This window comes from Equus caballus, chromosome 29, assembly GCF_041296265.1.
Source record: "Equus caballus isolate H_3958 breed thoroughbred chromosome 29, TB-T2T, whole genome shotgun sequence".
Lineage (NCBI taxonomy): Eukaryota > Metazoa > Chordata > Mammalia > Perissodactyla > Equidae > Equus > Equus caballus.
Window position 1 is genome coordinate 14,639,362 of NC_091712.1, and position 20,550 is coordinate 14,659,911.

At 36.5% G+C, this 20,550-nt stretch overlaps 1 protein-coding gene across 8 annotated transcripts in view; it reads left to right on the forward strand.

The window, feature by feature from the left end:
• Nucleotides 1–20,550, forward strand: part of CUL2 (cullin 2) — a 98,281-nt gene that overhangs the window by 63,044 nt on the left and 14,687 nt on the right. For all 8 annotated transcript variants that reach the window (XM_023631882.2, XM_070254650.1, XM_023631881.2 and 5 more), the window contains 10 exon segments: nt 5,887–5,983; nt 6,081–6,191; nt 9,364–9,526; nt 12,620–12,744; nt 14,271–14,378; nt 15,112–15,171; nt 16,144–16,272; nt 16,381–16,467; nt 17,443–17,595; nt 17,890–17,967. In XM_023631882.2, coding sequence (XP_023487650.1) covers nt 5,887–5,983; nt 6,081–6,191; nt 9,364–9,526; nt 12,620–12,744; nt 14,271–14,378; nt 15,112–15,171; nt 16,144–16,272; nt 16,381–16,467; nt 17,443–17,595; nt 17,890–17,967 — 1,111 coding nt within the window.

The following is a 20,550-nucleotide window of genomic DNA, read 5'->3' on the forward strand; positions in this document are numbered from 1 at the left end:
AAACTGCCTTTTGGTAGATCAAGTTTTTTTCATCCTTGGACGTTATGCTATTTTACTTTCCTGGGACTGATCGCAAACTTGACACAGTATCCATAGAATATTGAAAATATTCAGAAAAATGATCCTCAGCCTTTATAGTCTTTCTTATTCTTTCTTCATTCCTTAGGTCTTGATTCCTGACTTCCACCTCTTTTAAAATTTTAAGCAACCCTCTCTGAATCATTTGTATGAACCACAGATAGACTGGAAATCGGGATTCTCGTCTTCTTAACATACTCCGTTGCCTGAGTACATTGCCTCTTTGGGTCCCTTCACTGACAGATAGGGAGGTTGGAGCAGCTGATCTTTGGAGGCCCGTTTCAGCTCTCAATTTCTGATTTCCAATGTAGAGTTTTATAGGAGGTCTAATTAGATTTAAATTTAAGAAAGCAAATATCATAAGTAGGATGACAATAAAGCATGATATTATATAGAAATATTCTGTGACAAGAGACTAATAAATTGCCTAGAGCACTAGGAAAAGTAGACTGAAAAAGCTGAAAGGAAGGAGAAAGAAGATTATGCAGTGGAAAGGCTTCAGAGCAGAGACTGACGACAGGCCATCAATCCCTAGTAGATAGACCTGGTTTTGCTCCTGCTTGGTTGGTCTCGCTTAGTGCCAGAATTATTTAGGTAGTCTGAGAGGTTATTTTTATCATAATGGCCATTCGTTGCTAAAAGAAAAGACATGTATCTTTCCTAGTTCTTAAATGCAATTAGCACTTAGCACATTGTTTGCCCTGAGAGAGTCAACATGTATGAGACCCTGCTGCTGGAAAACCGTGTGCCAGCCGCTGTTTCCATCTGCTTAGCCCTGGGCTTCTGGGCACTTGTCCTTCACTGAAATGCTTGCCTCCACCACACAGGTGGTTATCTGATCCTAGTAAGATAGCTCTTTTCCTACAATTTGGGTTAGATAATCCCTACCTCATTTAATTTTGTAATTATTATTTTTCTTTTTTTTACCAAAGTAATATACTTTCTCACTCTTTGGCTGCGTAGTCTTAGACCCATCAGTAGATGCATTAATTTGGTGAGTCCCTTTAGAGAAAACGGCACTTCCTGATGTAACTTTGGCTGTGTGAAGGTACATTGTATGCTATACCACCACCTGCATCTCCAGGAGTTGTTGTATATAATCACACGTAGAATTGTCCTTCTTTTTCTTATTGTAAGAGAAATATAAGGTCATAAAGATTCCCCAATCCCCAGGTCATGTGTCAGCCTTCTGTGAAGATTTCAGAATACTGAGGGCCATCTCACCTTTAAAGAAGTAAAGTTATCGGTCAGGCTAAAGAAGGATCTTTGTTGTGTGAAATCTAAATGTCCCACTGAGTGACAGATCAAGAATGCTGAAATGCTCAGTCAACCGTATTCAGGTTTTCATGACTTTTGGAAAAAGTTCTAATTGGGTGGAACCAGGGGATCCCTGCAGGAAGGACAAAAAGAAGGCCTTACAGGACACAGATAGAAAAACAAGACAGCAACGCGGAGTGATGTAAGGGGAGCAAAGGAAGAGCTCTTGGCCTAAAGACCACGCATCCTCTGCTCTTCAGATACAGAGTGGGACCAGGCTCCTTTTGCTTAATTGTAAATGCTGTAGGAATGGGAATTCCAGTGTCTGGATTTGCCAGTCACTGCATGAGGCACAGCTAGATATGGCCCTTTGTCTGTATTTCCTGCAAATTGGCAGTCCTAGGACTTAGACTCAAGTTGGTTACCTCTGGCAAAACCAGCTGTTTTGTTCTTTCATAATTGTTCTTTCACTCTTTTTTTGATGTAAGCAACCACTGATGCTGAATACTGACGTCTTTTAGTTTGTTGAAATTTGTAAAACTGCATCACTTTAATTCTGCCATTTTGTTTTCATTTATTTTCTGAAATAATTTTATGAAGACATGTTTCCCTCATCTGCTAATCGTTTACCCAGTGGTAAAGTTCATATAGGAAAGGCAAAATAACTGCTTGTTTCTTTCCTTTTCTTTACCCACTTGTCAAGATAATGAATTGGTTTGCTGTCATCCTCAGAAAGTGACCAATTAGCTTTTTACCATATGTCATGATGAATTTATAGACTTAAATATATTTGTTTTGTTTCTATTTGTTGTCTGATTTTATTAAAATGTAAATTGCTTCTCTTTGGTTATATGGGGCCAGAGCCTTTTTGATATGATCCTAGTCTCCTTGATAACTTTCGTGCTGTCTACTATGTCAGGAGCTCCCAGACTTATCTTGTGCATTTTCTTTACCAGACCTGGTAATCAGCTACTCAGTGAAAAACTTAGTTCTAAATGATACATAAAGACATTCTAGGAAAACTCTGAATATTCCAGATCCTTTCTTCAGTGTTCCTCTTCACAGAGGTAATTCCTGTTATCATTTGGTTGACTGTTTTTCCAAACCTTTTCCTATGAATTATGTCTATGTACAGAAATAAATACAATACAGAATATTGTTTTGTTTTCTTTTTAATGTGATTTTTCTAACTTTTGAAACTCAATGATATTGATACTTAACTTTTTTTTAAATTCAGTTACATATCTTGCTAGTTTTTCTATGTTAGTACATAGAGATCTACTTCATTCTTTTTAAACTGCTACATAACATTTTGTATGATTCTACCCCATTTTATTAAGCTCTTCTCCTCGTGATGTATATTAGGTTGTTTCCAGTTTTTCCACTAATGCAGCTCTTGCTTCTGTTGTGCACATGTGCAGATGCTTGTTTGGAGTCACAGACTGTGTGCGTTTAGAGTGTTGCCCATTTGCCCTCTGAAGTACCTGTTATTCCACAAGCAGGGTCTGAGAAGACCTGTTTCTCTACCACTCACCGATACTTGATGTTATCAAATCTTGCCAATCTGAGGGTGACACGTTTCCTTATTTCCCAGTGCCTTTCTCAGGTGAGAATGGGGATGCCAAGGAGGCGCTCTCAGGTGAGTGCTGCTTCAGTCTTCTGGGTACAGAGGTTACCCTTCCTCCTGGGGCGCCACCTCCTCTCAGGCACCCCTCATACTGCTCCAGTGGGGACACGCACACAACTGCTGCTTGTTGCCTGGCTTCAGAGGCGGCTTGTTCTGATAACTTAGCTGGTTTTATCAACCTTTGTGAGCCATCCAGCTTTCAGTGTATGCCACTTCTTGCCTGTCTCCCTCCACTCTCATCCCGCCCTCTCCTTGTAGCAGTTCTTTCTCTTGTGCATTTTGGTCCATAGGTTTATTTTTCTACACTATCTAGTCTTCTTTCCATCTTTTTTCAACTGCTACAAGACCAAGGGCTATTGCCAACATTTAAGTATTAAAAAGTACCCTTCCTGTCATTTCTCAGATCTAGAGTGGGAGCAGGAGGCTGCATTTCGGTTACTAGAACTCTATTCTCATTTTAAACATAGGAGGGAAGTGAAGGTTCCACTGCACATCAGTCACACATCAGTACCAGGACTTTTGAGAGTTCCAGCCTAACTTCTAATGACCATCACAAACCTGGTCTGCTACCTGAGTTAAATGCTCAATTAGTTGGCTTTAAAAGCCTTGATTTTAAAATCATAGTCAGTGCTTTTTTTGTCTCCTAGCTTTATTCTCCTCTCTAATATATTGAAAATGCTTCCGTTTTGCTCCTATTAGTACTTAAAATACTAGCTAATGTTTGCTGATTGTTTACTTACGTACCAGGCACTGTGCCACGTGCCTTCTTGGATTATGGTTAATTTTACCACATCCTCATGAAGTGTAGGTACTTTTATTATCCCCACCTTACAGAAGAGGAAACCTCTGAGTACTAAGAAGTTAAGCATGTGCCAAGGTGACAACATATTCATGCAGCCAGAACTCAAGCCCAGGCGGTCTGATGCCAAAGTCCTAGTCTTGAGGGCTGTGCTGAACTATTCCTTTTAGTTTCCATCGTCCCAGCTGAGTGCTTTTATTATCTTGGTAATTTCACTATGATTGTTGTAGGCATTTTCCACACAGTCCTCTAAAGATCAAATAATAAGCCATATTTCTAAAAGTTCTGCATATTCTTTTCTCAGGGCTCCTCTCTTGGGACCACTGTTCTTAGAGGAGACCAGAGTTTAAGATGACCAATCTAGGCATTGCTTTTGTGTATTACTAACTTAGCATCGTTTCACAGTTTATCTTCCTTATCTGTCAGCCTAATAGAAATGCAGTACATTTATAATGATTTTGTGTAGTACTTTTTGTGCAGGTATAAAAATATGTGATCTTAAAGATTGAATCATTGTGCGTAAGAGTTTTTGAGTTCAGATGTGATTCTTATAGGGAGGACAACTTAGTTATTAAGTACTAGGAATATCAGTGTTTTTTCTAGGCAGTACTTTACTTGTTTCTAGCTTATCTGGGCCTTTTGGAATCAGAAACAAACGGCAAGAGGCCTGAGAATAGCAAGAGAGAAAGTTTTTCTGGAGCTGAGCAGGGACAATAGGATTTGGTCATGAAAAGAATTTTAGGCAACCTGATTTCCCAAATATTCAGGTATTCTTCATTCTTGATTGATTTTCATTTTGTCCTAGGCAAAATTAAAAAGAAAAAAAGTGATGTGTTCCAAATAGATAAGATAGGTTAGATCATTATTTCACCAGATTGAATTTGGGCTTAACAAGGAACTATTGGAAGGTGAGCAGAGGGAACGAGCTCGCTGAGTGTGACCTTGTGTGAACTCATTGTTCTCATTAGTGACATCAAAATGTGGACTTTGTATCTAAGATTCTGTGACTGAAGAATTGCTGTAGCCATGTTAACTCATGTACAAAGCCTTTCCCCAGAATCTGCAGATAATTGAAGGAAGGATGCAGGGGTTAGAGGGATGCAGAGGCTGGGAGGGGCGTCAATGTAGAAAGGTAAGGGCCTCAAGACTTCTCTTAAACATTAGGAAATCTCTGCATCCTGCAGGAAAGAGCAAGAAGCTTTTATTAGAGAATGATGATAATAATTTTCTGTGCTCTCTGTGTAAAAATAATTATTAATTCAAAGAAAAAGCTATGTTAAAGTGAGGTGGAAGTAGCCAGTAGGAAGGTAAGTCTCTGACTGCGTCATGGTTTGATTCGAGTCTTAGTCCAGGAGGCAGAAGCTCCCAGCATAGGGCCGGCGTGCTTCCCTGTGGCTTTAGACAAACTGCTTTTTCTATTTCATTTTCCTATTTCTGTAATTAGAAAGGCTAATATTCACCTCCATTTCTTATCGTGATTAAGACTTGCATCACAGTCGTGCGTAAGTAGGAACTTACCAAATGTCAAATGAATAATTGAGATGATTGTAAAGGAATATAGAAATACCAAAACACATCTCACTAAATTTATAAATAAATACTTTTGTGCTTGAATGGAAAGCCACTCAGCAGCTCTAGCAATCTCTTAGAGAGAGAACAACAGGTGTTAGTCATTTCAGTGAGCGATACGTTATACAGAGTGTACCATTCAGGAGTGCATACCATCACATTCTACAGGCATACCTGGAGTGGGTCAAAGACAATTTCTCAAACCAGATCCTCTAATAATGCAGTTTGTGGCAAGTGAAATTCAAATATTCTTAACCACTATTAAAAGCCTTGAACTGATGGGCTCATATCTGAAATGAAAGAAGTATCATCTTAGTATCAACGTACTATCTTTAATTTTACAACCAAAGCTTTTATTTATTGAAATGACATGTAGTGTGTACATTATGCTGTGATATATAAAAATTATTTTTAAGCATCATGCATACATTGACCTTTAAAATGCTTTATAATTTATTTAGACCAGTAGATTAAGCAGCAAATTTTGGCATACATTGGCATATTTTCATAGATAATGTATATTCTCAAGAATATTTTGTGTTATACCTTGTTCTAGTGATCGTGGTGGAGAAGACCCAAACCAGAAAGTAATCCATGGGGTTATTAACTCCTTTGTTCATGTTGAACAGTATAAGAAAAAATTCCCCTTAAAGGTAAAAAGCCTCCTTTAAAAACATAAATAATCAGACCTTTAATTTCTTAAATTACTTGTTCTAATTTTTTAAATATGATTTTAATTGATTTATTTAGTTTTATCAGGAAATCTTTGAGTCTCCCTTTCTGACTGAAACAGGAGAGTATTACAAACAAGAAGCTTCAAATTTATTACAAGAATCAAACTGTTCACAGTATATGGAAAAGGTAAGAGAGAAAACAAATTATGTTAAATGCATCATCTGTTATATATCAGGCATGGTTTTATTTCACATCCGTTTTCTTAGTTAATGTATGTTTTTGTTGGAAAAAGTTTCTGTTCGTTTGATCATTACTCTGAGTTATAGTTAATGTACAACACCTATTGATAAATCATTGTTCTTGGTATAGCATTTTCCATGAGAAAAAGTGCTATTCCAATTTTCATCATGGTTGATGCTTTCTGATATTCTTGATTACTTCATTGCTTGTCTTTAAAATTGATATATGTAGTTGGCCCTCCGGATCTGCAGATTCCGCACCCACAGATTCAGCCACCCGCAGGCCTAGAGTAGTTGAGTCTGTATTGAACATGTACAGGCTTTTTTTGTCATTATTTCCTAAACAATACAGTATGACAACTATTTACATGGCGTTTACATTGTATTAGGTGTTATAGGTAATCTAGAGATGATTTAAAGTATAGGGGAGGATGTGCATAGGTTACATGCAAATACCGTGCCGCTTTATATGAGACTTGAGCATCTGTGGATTTTAGTATCTACTGGGGTCCTGGACCCAGTGCCCTGGGAGTACCAAGGGCTGACTGCATTCACATTCCTGGCAGAATCATTAACTGTATTTTGTGCTCATTAGATAGGGATTGGGATAAGTGTAAAAGCTAGGTGTTTGGGTTTTTGTCTTCATTCCTTTAAAATGAAAGGAAAACTATAATAATTGTAGTACTTAGGTCACTTGTCTGGTCTAAGTTTTTAGAAGTCTGAGAAAAACTTCCACAGAAAATTTTGATTTAATTATTAAACCAACATACATTGATTGCCGTATTTAAAATTCCATGTATATTTTCTCAGTAAAAGAATAGTCATAGTAGAAATTCAGTCATCATACAAGATATACTAGAAATTTTAACCAGATTTTTTCATCTGCAGTGTTGGATTTCAAGTGTTTTATTATAGGATGATTTTTGTTAGTTTGTTTAGCCAAGCAAGATAAAACATTGTAAGTGGAATAGGTGTACTATGGCCTCCCCTAGAACATTGGTCAAGAAAACTTACTGACACACTGTTAAATACTCCACAAAGCCCAGGTCTAGAAGTCTGACTTGTTTAATGCCCTTTCTGCTGTTGTCACTAATTAGCTCTGGGACCTTGAGTAAGTCATCTGGGACACTCTTCGTCTATTAAGTTCAAGTCATGCTAAGTCCCTGGTTCTTAGCTCTTAGCCCTTTTTGCGTCTCAGACTCTTATTAAAGGTTCTGGATCCAGTCCTGGAAAGTGCACACAGAGTATCAGTGATGCATATACTCCTCATTATATCTGGCTCTCAAAAGAGGCCGTAGGCAAACATATTGTATAGTTCTGCTTAGATGCACCATATAATAGATTAGAACCATATAGTGGATTAGAAATTATTGGGAGGAGAGAGCGGAAAGTTATTGCTAAATGGTTGCAGAGTTTTTGTTTGGTATGATGAAAAAGTTGTGGAAATACACAGTTGCACAACATTGTGAATGTGATTAATGCCACTGAATTATTCACTTAAAAATGATTAAAATGGCAAATTTTATGTTATGTATATTTTACCACAATTTAAAAAACACTAGTAATGTAATATACAAAACCCATTAAATCGTATACTTTAAATGGATGAATTATACGGTATGTAAATTCTATCTCAAACAGTTAAAAAGAGGGTCACTGGAAATTATGTTTGGAAAATAGTGTTTATAAGAGTAATTCATTTAATTAGCAGACTAACTAATGTAGCCTTCTTACTTTCCTTTCAGAATCTTTCCTCTAGTTTTGGCCTTTTCCCCCAGCTACAAGTGGTGTTATAGGTATTTGAAGCCCTGCATTGAGACACTCCAATCTTGTCTATCTTTCTCTTGATATGCACCCCAGCCCCCCACCGCCCCAGTTGTCATTGTCTTATTTTTTTCCTTGTCTCATCTTCCCTCAGCTCCCTCAGGCCCACACTCTAATTCCTGTCACATTTGGTTAATCCATAAACAGATTAAAGCCATTTATAGTATGGCATAATCCTTTTAAGGACTATTTTTATTTTAAAGGACAAACTTGTTGACCAAAATGACTCCTTAAGTTGATGAAATACATGGTGAACACCATTTAGTCTCGAGACCTTCTTGCCCACCTCTGGTTTCTGTGACTTTGCTCTGAACTCCTGGCTCCATAGGGTGGCACAGCAGGAAAGATAGGACTGGGAGTCTCTCCTTAGCCTTGACCCTCATTGTCATCCAAAGATGTCTGAGAGGTATCCATGAATGAGTGTCACTTCCCCTCCCGACATCCCCTTCTCATGCCCAGGCAAACTCAGCTGTGCTCCTCAAAGGCTTAAATGTACATAGTTCCCTGGGACCAGTTAAGTTCAGAAACTAGTTACATAGCTTCACATTAAAGAATGTTTTCATAGTCTAAACATTTGTGTGTCTGTGTGCTGTGTTAGCATGATTTTCATTGCTAATGTAGTTTTGTTTTGAAGTGGGAATTGGCCAAATTCTCAGGCTATTATTTTTATTAGATGGTTCTTATTAATGTTTATGAGTGTATTGTTTGTAGCTCCGTGCTTTTTCTACAGGATAAGCTTTAATAAAGGTCTTGATAGACATATTGACTCTGACTAAATATATTTTGACTTTCAAAAATTTTAATGAAATCTTTAATGTGATAGTTAACTATCATGTACATACTGTTTACCTTTACGTTTTATAAGAAGAGGAACCAACATAAAATAATTAAATTAATCTACTTGATCTAGTTGTAAATTTTTTTTAGTTTGATAATTAAATATTCATAAAGTGACCACTTGTTCTAGTTTTTAATAATGTTTAGCCACTTTTCCTGTTGCATGTTAGATTGTCTATATAATAGGGTGATCACAGTTGATAAATGAAGACAAAATGCAGACCACTTAACTTTAGTCCTTATTCATAAGACTGTGGTGGAATGCAGATAATAGCTAGGAGCTTAAAGGAAAATTTGAACTGGTTTATGGAATGTGGGTTTAAATTGGTTATGTAATCCTTATTTATTACCCGTCTATGTTTCAATGAGCCATTAAAATTAGGCTACCTAAGTTACTTACTGATATTACAGGGGCTTTTTTCATAGTAGTTCATGACTGTATGTATGTATTTCTAAAGGTTCTAGGTAGATTAAAAGATGAAGAAATTCGATGTCGAAAATACTTGAACCCAAGTTCATATACTAAAGTGATTCATGAATGTCAACAACGAATGGTGGCAGACCACTTACAGTTCTTACATGCAGAATGCCACAATATCATCCGACAAGAGAAGAAAAACGGTAAGTGACACGAAACGTAAATGTGAACAGAAATTAAATTCTAAACCCACTTTTTAGTCATCTTCAAGCTACCTTAGATTTAAGCATATTTTAGTAATAGTCTCTGAAATATATGATATACCTTTTTACAGATTATTAACCTATTTTAAAAGACTTTTGGAAAACTATCTTCAAAGTGTATTCTAAAGTCAAAAGAAAAACTGGGAAAATGTTTGCACATTTTTATATATCACAGGGGCTAATTCCTTCATACATGAAGAGCTTCTAATAAGCAGTAAGAAAAATGACAAAGAATGTGAAAAGGAAATATAAATAGATTTTAAATATATGGAGATGCTCAATCTTGCTCAAAATAGGGGAAATATAAAATAAAACTACAATGAGATGCTAGCAATAAGCAGTGAAAAAATGGAATTTTTTAGAAAAAGAGAAAATAGCATTAAGAATTTTCAAATAGCAGGGAATAAATGTAACAAGATATGTGCCAGACCTACACAGAAAGCTAAACATTATTGAAAGAAGCATTGATTTATGGATCTAGGGTAACCTACTCAAAGCTGAAGACTTTTGTTTAGTTCTGAAAGTTTTACTTTTAGACTAAGAGGTCTGAATTACCACGATGGGGAGACTTTGCGGGATAGCATGATGTAAACCACAGTGATTAAGACAGTGAGGCATCGGTGCAAGGATGGACAAATAGACCAGTGGAATAAAATAGAGCCTAGAAGTAACCCATGCATGTGTAGACAGTTGATTTAAGACCAAGGCGGCACTGTAGAGCAGTGAGTGAAAGAGTATTTTCAACACAGAGGGCTGAGTTACTGCATATTCACTTGGAAAAAACGTGAAATTTGATCTTTACCCTCAGACACCATATACAAAATCTGTCAATTCGTTGTAGGCTTTTGATCTAAATGTGAAGCAGTAACACTTCTAGAAGATAATGGAGGAGAATAACTTCGTGGCCTTGAGGTAGGGAAAGATACTTTAAGTAAGACACAAAAAGTACTAACCGCAAAGGAAAGATTGATCAAGTGGATTGCATTAAAATAAAATCTTTGGATCATTAAAAGACCATTAAGACCGTTGGATCATCAAAAGAGCATCAAAAGACAGGCATAGGGTAATACATTTGCAGTGACTGAAAAAGGTGTGTGTCTAAAATGTAAAATGGTCATGAAATTAGAACAGCACTGCAGAGTAGAGGCTATCCAGATCATCACTAAACAAAAAAAGGCACTCAATCTTATTAACGTAGGGAAATGTAAATTAAAACCATACTAAGATATTAATATTCATGTTCTGATATAAAAGTAAAAAGACTGAGAATAATGAGTGCTGAGAAGCAAGTGGAGTGGTGGGGATTTTTATACACTGGGCTGAGAGTGTAAGCTGATGCGACCACTTTGAAAAACTGACGTTGTCATAAGCTGAATATATGCACATCTTATGATCTAGCCATTTCTCTCCCAGATATATATAACCCCTCCCCCAAAAGGCATGCACATATGTGCAAAAAGTTGTGTACAAGAATGTTCATAGTTGGGGCTGGCCCCGTGGCCGAGTGGTTAAGTTCGCGCGCTGCGCTGCGGCGGCCCAGGGTTTCACTGGTTCAGATCCTGGACGTGGACATGGCACTGCTCGTCAGGCCACGGTGAGGTGGCGTCCCCTATGCCACAACTAGAAGGACCTGCAACTAAGATATACGACTATGTACGGGGGGGATTTGGGGAGATAAACAAGAAAGAAAAAAAAAAGAATGTTCATAGTAGAATTATTTGTTAAATAGCCCCAAACTGGAAACAATTCAAATATCCAATAGCTGTAGAATGGATCAAGTACAGTATATTCATACAATGGAATGTTATAGAGGAGTGAAAATGAACAAATTACAGCTACATACATATATACGTACATACCTACATACGTAGATGAACCTTATAAACATGTTGAACAAAAGAAACAAACATGAAAGAATTGTATGACTCTATTTTTATAAACAGTACAAAACAGGCAAAACTAATCTGTGGTTTAGTAGTCAAAAGAATGATTACCTTTGCATAAGAACAAGAGAAGTGGCTGGCCCTGTGGCATAGTGGTTAAGTTCAGCGCGCTCAGCCATGATGACCTGGCTTCGCAGGTTCAGATCCTGGGTGCAGACCTACAGCACTTGTCAGCCATGCTGTGGTGGCGACCTGTGTATAAAGTGGAGGAAGATTGGCACACAGATGTTAGCTCAGGGCTAATCTTCCTGAGCAAAAAAAAAAAAAAAAGCAAGAGGAGTAGTGATTGGGAAGAGATGTGAAGGGACCTATCTAATGTTTGTTTCTTACCCTGGGTGGTGATTATGTGGGTGTCTGTGTTCACTTGTGATAATTCATTGAGATGCACACTTTGGCTTTGTACACTTTTCTGTATGTGTGTTATACTTCAATAAAAAGTTTAAAATGAAAACTACTACACTGAGACATCGTTTTCATCTCTCAGTGGCAAAGATCAAAACATTTGATAACATGTTGGCAAGGGAGCTCCTGCTGTTGGGAGCTCTGTTTAGAAGGATCTGTCTACAAGGTTAAGCTTTGACACATCAGTCTTACTTGTAGGGATTTATACTATAGACATTCTTGCCCACATACAGGATTATTAATTGTAATATTAATAATATCAAGAGATTGGAAACAACCAAATTCCCATCACTTGTTAAGTAATTGTAACATAGCCATATAGTGGAGTGCCATGCAGTTGTAAAATAGGAGAAAACACTTTTTGTGCTGGTATAAAAAGATCTCCAAGATAAAATGATGTGTTCTGCAGTTGCAAATAATACATAAAGTATGCTGCACTGTTTGTAGAAAGGGGGCAGAAGGAAGAATGTGTGTATTTGCTGGAATGTGCATGAAGCATCTTTGTAAAGATTAAGCCTCCACAGTACTCCTCTCCTGTGGGGAGGACGACGGCGTGGTGGGACGGGTTTGGGGGATTTTCTTTGCATACTCTTGTAATTCTGCCTTTTGAACCATCTTTACCTCATACATTAAAAATAATTTTTGACTTACTTGGAAATTTAGTAATCAGATTTCTTCTTCCCCTCAGACATGGCAAACATGTATGTCTTACTGCGCGCTGTGTCCACTGGTTTACCTCATATGATTCAGGAGCTGCAAAGCCATATCCACGACGAGGGCCTTCGAGCCACCAGTAATCTTACTCAGGAAAATGTGAGTTGTCTGAGGAACTGGACGATTCTTCTCTTAATCAGATTATCGTGGAGTTTTTCTTTTGACTTTACTGTTTTAAATGGTCAAAGAAAAGTCCTACCATGCCAACAAATGAAACATCTTTATGAAAATGTTTTAAATCTAGAGTTCATTGGATTCCTTTTGGAATTATCAAATTCTTAGGAAATCATTGAAGAAGATAGGCTTCCTCTTAGCCACACTGATGTGTTCATTCAATAATTGTTAATTAACTTCTCACAGAAAAATATGTTCGTAGTTTCCAGATAACTGTGTTTCTATGTAACTGGCATTGATACTTAGTTGTAGTGGTAATGGTGTTAATCAATGATGTTATAGACAACTCAGAATTTGCTTTCTTTCTACATGCTCTGAATTCGGTAGCCCAGGAAGCAAATTTAGATTAACACAATCTTTCCTAAATATATGCATGCCACCCAAAATACCCAACAGTGACCCTCAGGTCCCTACTACCCATCTTTCTCAAGAGTTCCCTGCCAATCAAATGACTGTTTACAACAAAGTATCTTTTCTATCAAAGTATGTTCCTATCATCATATCTTGTTGGACCGCCTTCCTTGTTGTTACTAGTGATGGTGGACGAATAAGATAGACATGACAGGAAGTGTGACTTCTCTTTCCTAAGTAGAGCTATTTGCATATACAGTGCAGTAATTTGTGTATAGATATTATTTTTCAGGAGTATTTATTAGATGCTGATCACCTTACTTGTAGAATTATTTGCCGAAGACAAATTTTATGTCCTGCCACAGTGATGCATAAGTTTCCATTTTTGTAATACTATTAGTTTATATTATTCAGGTTTACTAGTGTGTATTATTAATTAGGTATGTTAGTTTGATTATTCATTTTATAGATTTAGGGTGTTGCATGACATTGAACATAGAGGCATAGAGTTTGGTGTCAAGAACTGAGAGATGGAAATATAAGAGAATGCATCTCTAGTACACTCAAATGATTTTAGCTGACTTAGTTAAGATACTAACTTCATAGTTATCTCCATTGAGTGAAACCTCTTTTGTACTGCTAGGTATTTCTTCCCTCTGAGATGTGGGAAGTTGTACTGCTTAGCTCCAGGGGTCTTTATTCACAAATACTGGCTTTTTAACTCTCTCTCAGCCTTCAGTGGCGTGGCAGGCAGTTTTTGTTTACGCAATCTTCTATGAAAGTGATCGGCCTGGTAGTTGAGAGACTCTCTGTCAGCCTGAAGATGCGGTGCTCCAGCACCAGGGAGAAGCGTGTATGTGGTGCTGCTTCTGGCAGAGGAACTGCAGTCCTGTGTGTCTGCTGCTGAACGGCAAGCTGATCTCAACAAAGTTCTAGATCTTTCAGGTCTTCTTTTCTAAAAACATTTTTGAGGGTGTGTGTGTGTAACGTGAATTTTTTGTGGAAAACTTGACTCTTAATTCAACAACTCTTACTAAAGCCTCATTTTATCCTTAAACTTCTTAAAATGTGGTTTTGTACTTTGTATTTCATATTTTTAGATGCCAACACTATTTGTGGAATCAGTTTTGGAAGTACATGGCAAGTTTGTTCAACTTATCAACACTGTTCTGAATGGTGATCAGCACTTTATGAGTGCGTTGGATAAGGTAACTTTTTAATACGTGTATGATATCTATGTGTATAATTCTCTTTATTTAATCATTATCCTTCAGGCAGTTTCAGAATTAGGACTTCTAATTATGTGACTTCTGATCTAGACATGGAGATTAACCTTAACTAACTAATATAAATGTGAAAGTCAAAAGAGAAATAACTTAACTTTTGAATTAATAGCTGAATGGTTAAATTGATTGCTTCAGTTATATGGGAATTGAATTTCTCATGAATATGCTCTGTAAGGGAAATTGTTAATAAACTAGTATCTTCTGAAAAATACATGTATAATTTTAATATTCTTTAGTACTGATTTTTCCTTTGAATATAATACTTAGGTTACTATATTGAATAACATTAGAAAGAAAGATAAGTGCTGTATTTTACAAACTTTGGAATTTTGGTATACTTTAAAGGAAATTTGCTTCCATGGTTGTTGTAAGATTTTTTAAAATGTAGTCTTATTTTATCTGTGTTCAAATAGCAATAATTAGTTACCGAGACTATCTTTCAGTAGGAACAGGATATATGCGTGTTATGTAGTTATCGTGAGGGACAGAGAGGAACTTACCCTGTGTTAACGTGAAACAGCATTAACGAGCTGTGGCCGAGATACCATATGTTGTGGGGGAGTAATATTCGGACGCACAGACTATAGCGTATACTGAGCCCGCTGTGCTTCTGCCCTGTCGCTGGTGCCTAATTACTGGCCTGTGTTTTATTTAGGCCCTTACGTCAGTTGTAAACTACAGAGAACCCAAGTCGGTTTGCAAAGCACCTGAATTGGTAAGTTTGATGGTTGCTCAAAAGTAATCTCATGAAAAATCAGTACTGGAAAATGAAAACTGAGGAGAATGTCAAATTAATTTGTTTTTGTAGCACTTTTCAGAAAAATAGATAAAATTTATTAACAATAAAAATGATTATCTACTTTATGTGTAATTTAGCATTTGTTTAAGAAATGCAATAGGCCATAGCTGAAGGAAGTAACTGAAGGAAAAAGTATTCCATTTTACAAAGTTTAGGTTTTAAAGTATGTCTGCTTTGAAATAATTTGCATTACTTCTCATGGAGATTTTGGTTTATCTGAAATCTAAAGAGAATTTGATGATAAATTTTTGATAACCTTTAAAGGAAACTTGCTTAAAAGATTGCTGTAAGATTTTTAAAAAGTGCTTGTTTAATGTCAAAAATGGTGGAACCTCTTGGGGCTGGCCTGGTGGTGTAGCAGTTAAATTTATGTGCCCCACTTCAGCGGCCTGGGGTTCTTTGGTTTGGATGCAGGGTGCAGGCCTATGCACTGTTTATCTAGCCATGCTGTGGTGGCATCCCATGTATAAAGTAGAGGAAGATGGGCATGGATGTTAGCTCAGAGCCAGTCTTCCTCAGCAAAAAGAGGAAGATTGGCAGCAGATATTAGCTCAGGGCTAATCGTCCTCAAAAAAAAAAGGAAAGAAAATTACAGAACCTCTCAAATCTCACCTAGGTGTTCTTTTGAAACTTATGTTACTTATATCAGTTGCTTTATTGGTCACTATGTATTGATTAGATTTTCGACTTGTTTATAGTTTTTTATTTACCTTATGACATATATTTTAAGTTCTTTAGTACATGTCCATGATTTTTTAAACATAAGCTGTAGGATGGCAAAGACCCTGTCCATTGATCTTACTTTGTATTGTTGCCACTTTGCCTCCTTTGAGGCATGATTTGTGCAGAATGGACTTTTATAAAATTTACTATCAATTTCTATTTGAGCTTGCTAAGTACTGTGACAACTTACTAAAGAAATCGGCGAAGGGGATGACTGAGAATGAAGTAGAAGACAAGCTCACAAGCTTCATTACTGTCTTCAAGTATATCGATGATAAGGATGTTTTTCAAAAGGTAAATTGTGAATAGAGAAGTTTTTTTGTGTTTTAGTCAGCTTTGATTTCTTTTTGAACTTTAAATCACCAGAAAGGAAGTAATCTTAAAAAAATTTTTTTAATATAGTTCTACGCAAGGATGCTGGCAAAACGTTTAATTCACGGGTTGTCTATGTCTATGGATTCTGAAGAAGCTATGATCAATAAATTAAAGGTAATGTAAGCCTTTGATCTGATAGTGTCCTAGAAATTATGCTACTAGCACATAAAGATGTTCCTTGCAGCATTTTATGTAGTAACAAGAAATAATGCATCAAAAGGTGACTGGTTAAATGTGTAACGGTATATTCATATGGTGGGATATGCAAAAGGACAAAATCTTTCTCAATGTATTGATATAGAATCATCCTCAAGATAAGTAGTGTTAATGGTACAAAAGACTTGTATTACTTAATGAGTACACCTAAAATACTCCTTTGAGTACAAGTTTTGGAGTGCAGTTGGATTTTTCAGTTCATTTTTACAACTTTTTAGCTTACACACTGATGCTGTAAGTAGTAGCTGATTCATATTTATCCTGAGTTATTCAGTAGTTGATAATTTTCCTGTATATAGTAGACTTTGACTATAATATATGGTCCTTTTTAAATATACCAAAAAATAACTTTTAATTTTTAAAGGAAATTTTACACAAAGCTTTTTATATCCCAACATTAGAGATCCCAATTTTCTGACCTGGTGATGACAGTTATTCATTACTCAGTAGATGGCATTAAAAATATGCCTAAGTATCCTCCTTATTAAAATTGACTACTGGATCTACTGTTCCCAGTTATCTTTTGTGTGCATTTGATACTGTCTGTAAACCTTATGAGGTATCTGAACGGAAGGTAATGGAGCATTTTGTATGTTGAAATAAGATATGTGGATTTATAAAAAAGTTTTTGTTTTAAAGGGAAATTTATTGTTGCATAAATTTGTGTTTTCGTTTACTTATTTAATCTACATTTAGAAAGGAAGGAGTTTTTGAAAGGTTTTGAGTAGCTGCTTTGGGTTATGAATAATACAGGCCTTTCGTATGAGCATGCAAATAGGAACTTTGACCATAGACCTGGCAATAACAACACATTCTTTTTAATCATTATATATATTTTTTAATTTTATGTTTTTTAAAACGTTTTTTTTACAGCAAGCTTGTGGCTATGAGTTTACCAGCAAGCTACATCGGATGTATACAGATATGAGTGTCAGTGCTGATCTCAATAATAAGTTCAACAATTTTATCAAAAATCAAGACACAGTAATAGATTTGGGAATTAGTTTTCAAATATATGTTCTGCAGGTATGAATATCTGTTTTATTTTGGGCGTTTACTAATCATTTCAAATGCTCTCCTACAAAGAATTAATAAATGGATGCCTGATTACATTTCTTTCAATTAGTGGATTATAGCTTCTAAAGCTACGTGTTATATTGATTTGGAATGAATGTGCCACAACAGTAATGCTGATGCATTTTATCAACATGTTGAGGAAGGAAAAAAGGTGCTTTAGTTGCTTAAATCATTTTGTTAATATTTACTTTCAAGTTAGATGTTTATCTGTTTAACTTTTTTATTTTACTCTTTTCCTTCTAGGCTGGAGCGTGGCCTCTTACTCAGGCTCCTTCATCTACATTTGCTATTCCCCAGGAGTTGGAAAAAAGTGTACAGATGGTAAATTTGCAGGAATATGTTAGAAGACCTAAGGAATTTTAATAATTGTCTTTATATTGTATCATTTTAAATATTTTTCCAAAGTCTCAAGGGCTTATGTGATATAAAAATATATTCACATTCAATAATTAAAAAGTATAGTTGGTCTGCTTTGTAGGAAGAATGTAAATTATTGTAGTTCCTAATATTAAAACTAAAATGCTAAGGATGTCATACGGTTATATATCAAAGCATCTCTTATTCTTAGTAAATCTTAATATTTGCTGTTAAGCAGTTTTAAATTACAAAAATTTTGATGTTAGAAGAAAGTTTAGAACCTAGTAGTTGAAACAATCATTTTCTAATTTTTCCTTTGAATTTTTAGCCTTTTTGTTTTGTTTTGTTTTGTTTGGTGAGGAAGATTGTCCCTGAGCTAACATCTGCACCAGTCTTCCTCTGTTTTGTATGTGGGATGCCGCCACAGCATGGCTTGGTGAGCAGTGTGTAGGTCCACGCCTGGGATCCAGACCTGTGAACCCCAGGCTGCTGAAGTGGAGTGTCCGAACTTAACTGCTATGCCACCAGCCCAGCTGTGAATTTTGAGCCATTTTTATACCTTGTTATCCTTTATTGTAATACTTATTTTTATTCCTGGGCTATAATTTAGGTAAATATATGTGGAATGTGAAATATTCTAGAAAAAAATGGATCGAAGTTGGAAAATTCAAGTAAAAGTTGCTTTAAAGTGTGACTAAATAGAAACCTTAGAGTATGACCCAAAAAGCTTTTCAAGAGACTTTAGGGACTGTGTTTTCAACACCTTTATGGCGATAGAGTCACAGATCCTGTGTCTTAGTCCCTTCAGGCTGCTGTCACACAATACCACAGACTGCGTGACTTATAAACAACAGAAGTTGATTTCTCACAGATCTGGAGTCTGTATATCTGAGATCAGGGTGCCAGCATGGTTGGGTGAGGGCCCTCTTAGGGGTGTAGACTTTCACATCCTCAGATGGTGGAAGGAGCCAGGGAGCTCTGTGGGGTCTTTTACTGTTAGCACTGATCCGGTTCGGGAGGGGCTCCACCCTCGTAATCTAAGCACCTGCCAAAGGTCCCACCTCCTGATACCCTCACATGGGGCCTTGGGACTTCAACCGTGAGTTTCGAGGGGCACGGACTTTCAAACCATGGCACCATAGAGTGCACTCGTTTACAGTGTACAGTTTCAGTGATTCTTACTGTACTCACACAGTCGTGCAACCATCACCACAATTAATTTTAGAACATTTTTATTATCCCACAATTACCCCACAAGAAACCCCCTACCCATTAGTAGTCAGTCATTTTCCCTTCCTTCCTCCTTCCCCCACCTCAGCCTAGGCAGTCTGCTTTCTTTCTCTATAGATTTGCCTATTCTGGACATCTCATGCAGCATCATAATCATTAGTGACTGACTTCACTCACTCAGCATAATGTCACAGTTCATCATGTTGTAGCATATGTCTGTAGTTTATTCCTTTTTGTTGCCAAATAATATTCCGTTGTATGGATGTACTACATTTTATTTATCCATTCATCAGTTGATGGACATTTGGGTGGTTCCACCTTTTTGGTATATGAGTGATGCTGCTGTGAACATTCATGTACAGGTTTTCAAGTGGACATATTTTCATTTCTCTTGAAACTGACCCTTTTTGATTTTTTAACTCAGCAAAAGAGGCTTCTTATTTCTTGAATGAACATTTCTTGAATGAACATTGAATGTAGCATTTTTTTTTAGAGAGAAATCATCATTATGTTTGAATAGTCCCTTATTTGGTCAGTGACTTGAGGTTGTGAACCAGTGAGTTGTGCATACATTTATGAAGTTTAAGATGAAAATGGTCTTTCATTATACTATTTCCTAGAGATGTTCACAGTGGGTAGTTTGAATCATTTTTTCAAGTAAATATATTATTTTTATTTCTTTCAAAATAACGGTTATAAATAACACAGTGTAGGTTCTGGAATCATAATTCCTAGTTTCAAATGTCTATTCTGCCATTTGCTATGCTCTGTGACTTCGGGCAAATAACTTTCCAATATCCTGTTAACTGGTAATAGTACTTCCTCAGAATGTTGGGAAGATGAAGTGAGATAGAGTAAAGTGCTTAGTCTGGTATATAGTAAGTGCTCAATGAGTGGTAGCTAATAGTAGAAGAGGTACTAGTTATAGTAATAGTGATAATGCCAGAGTTAGAGTAGTCTAAACAGCCGGGTAGCCTTCAAGCTACCAGGCATAAGGTAGACTTTCAGAATAGGAGTCTAATTTTGGACTTTTTGCATCTTCTTTGAAAAGGCGTGATAGCACAAAACATCTTAGAAACTATGTAAAGAAGAACATTTATTTGAATAGGCAGAGTGTGAGTTCATGTTTTTATGGATTTTTAAAAAGGATCAGTGCAAACTAGAAGCAGGGGACAGGGTAGCCAGGTAAAGCATTTTGATATATTTGTGACCAGGCAAGAGAAAGAAAACTGACCCTTCACCTTTGACAGTCTTAAAACTTATTTCTTAAGAGGCTGCTTTTCTGGTCAAAATTAAGGCAGAGAGTGGGGACTGGCA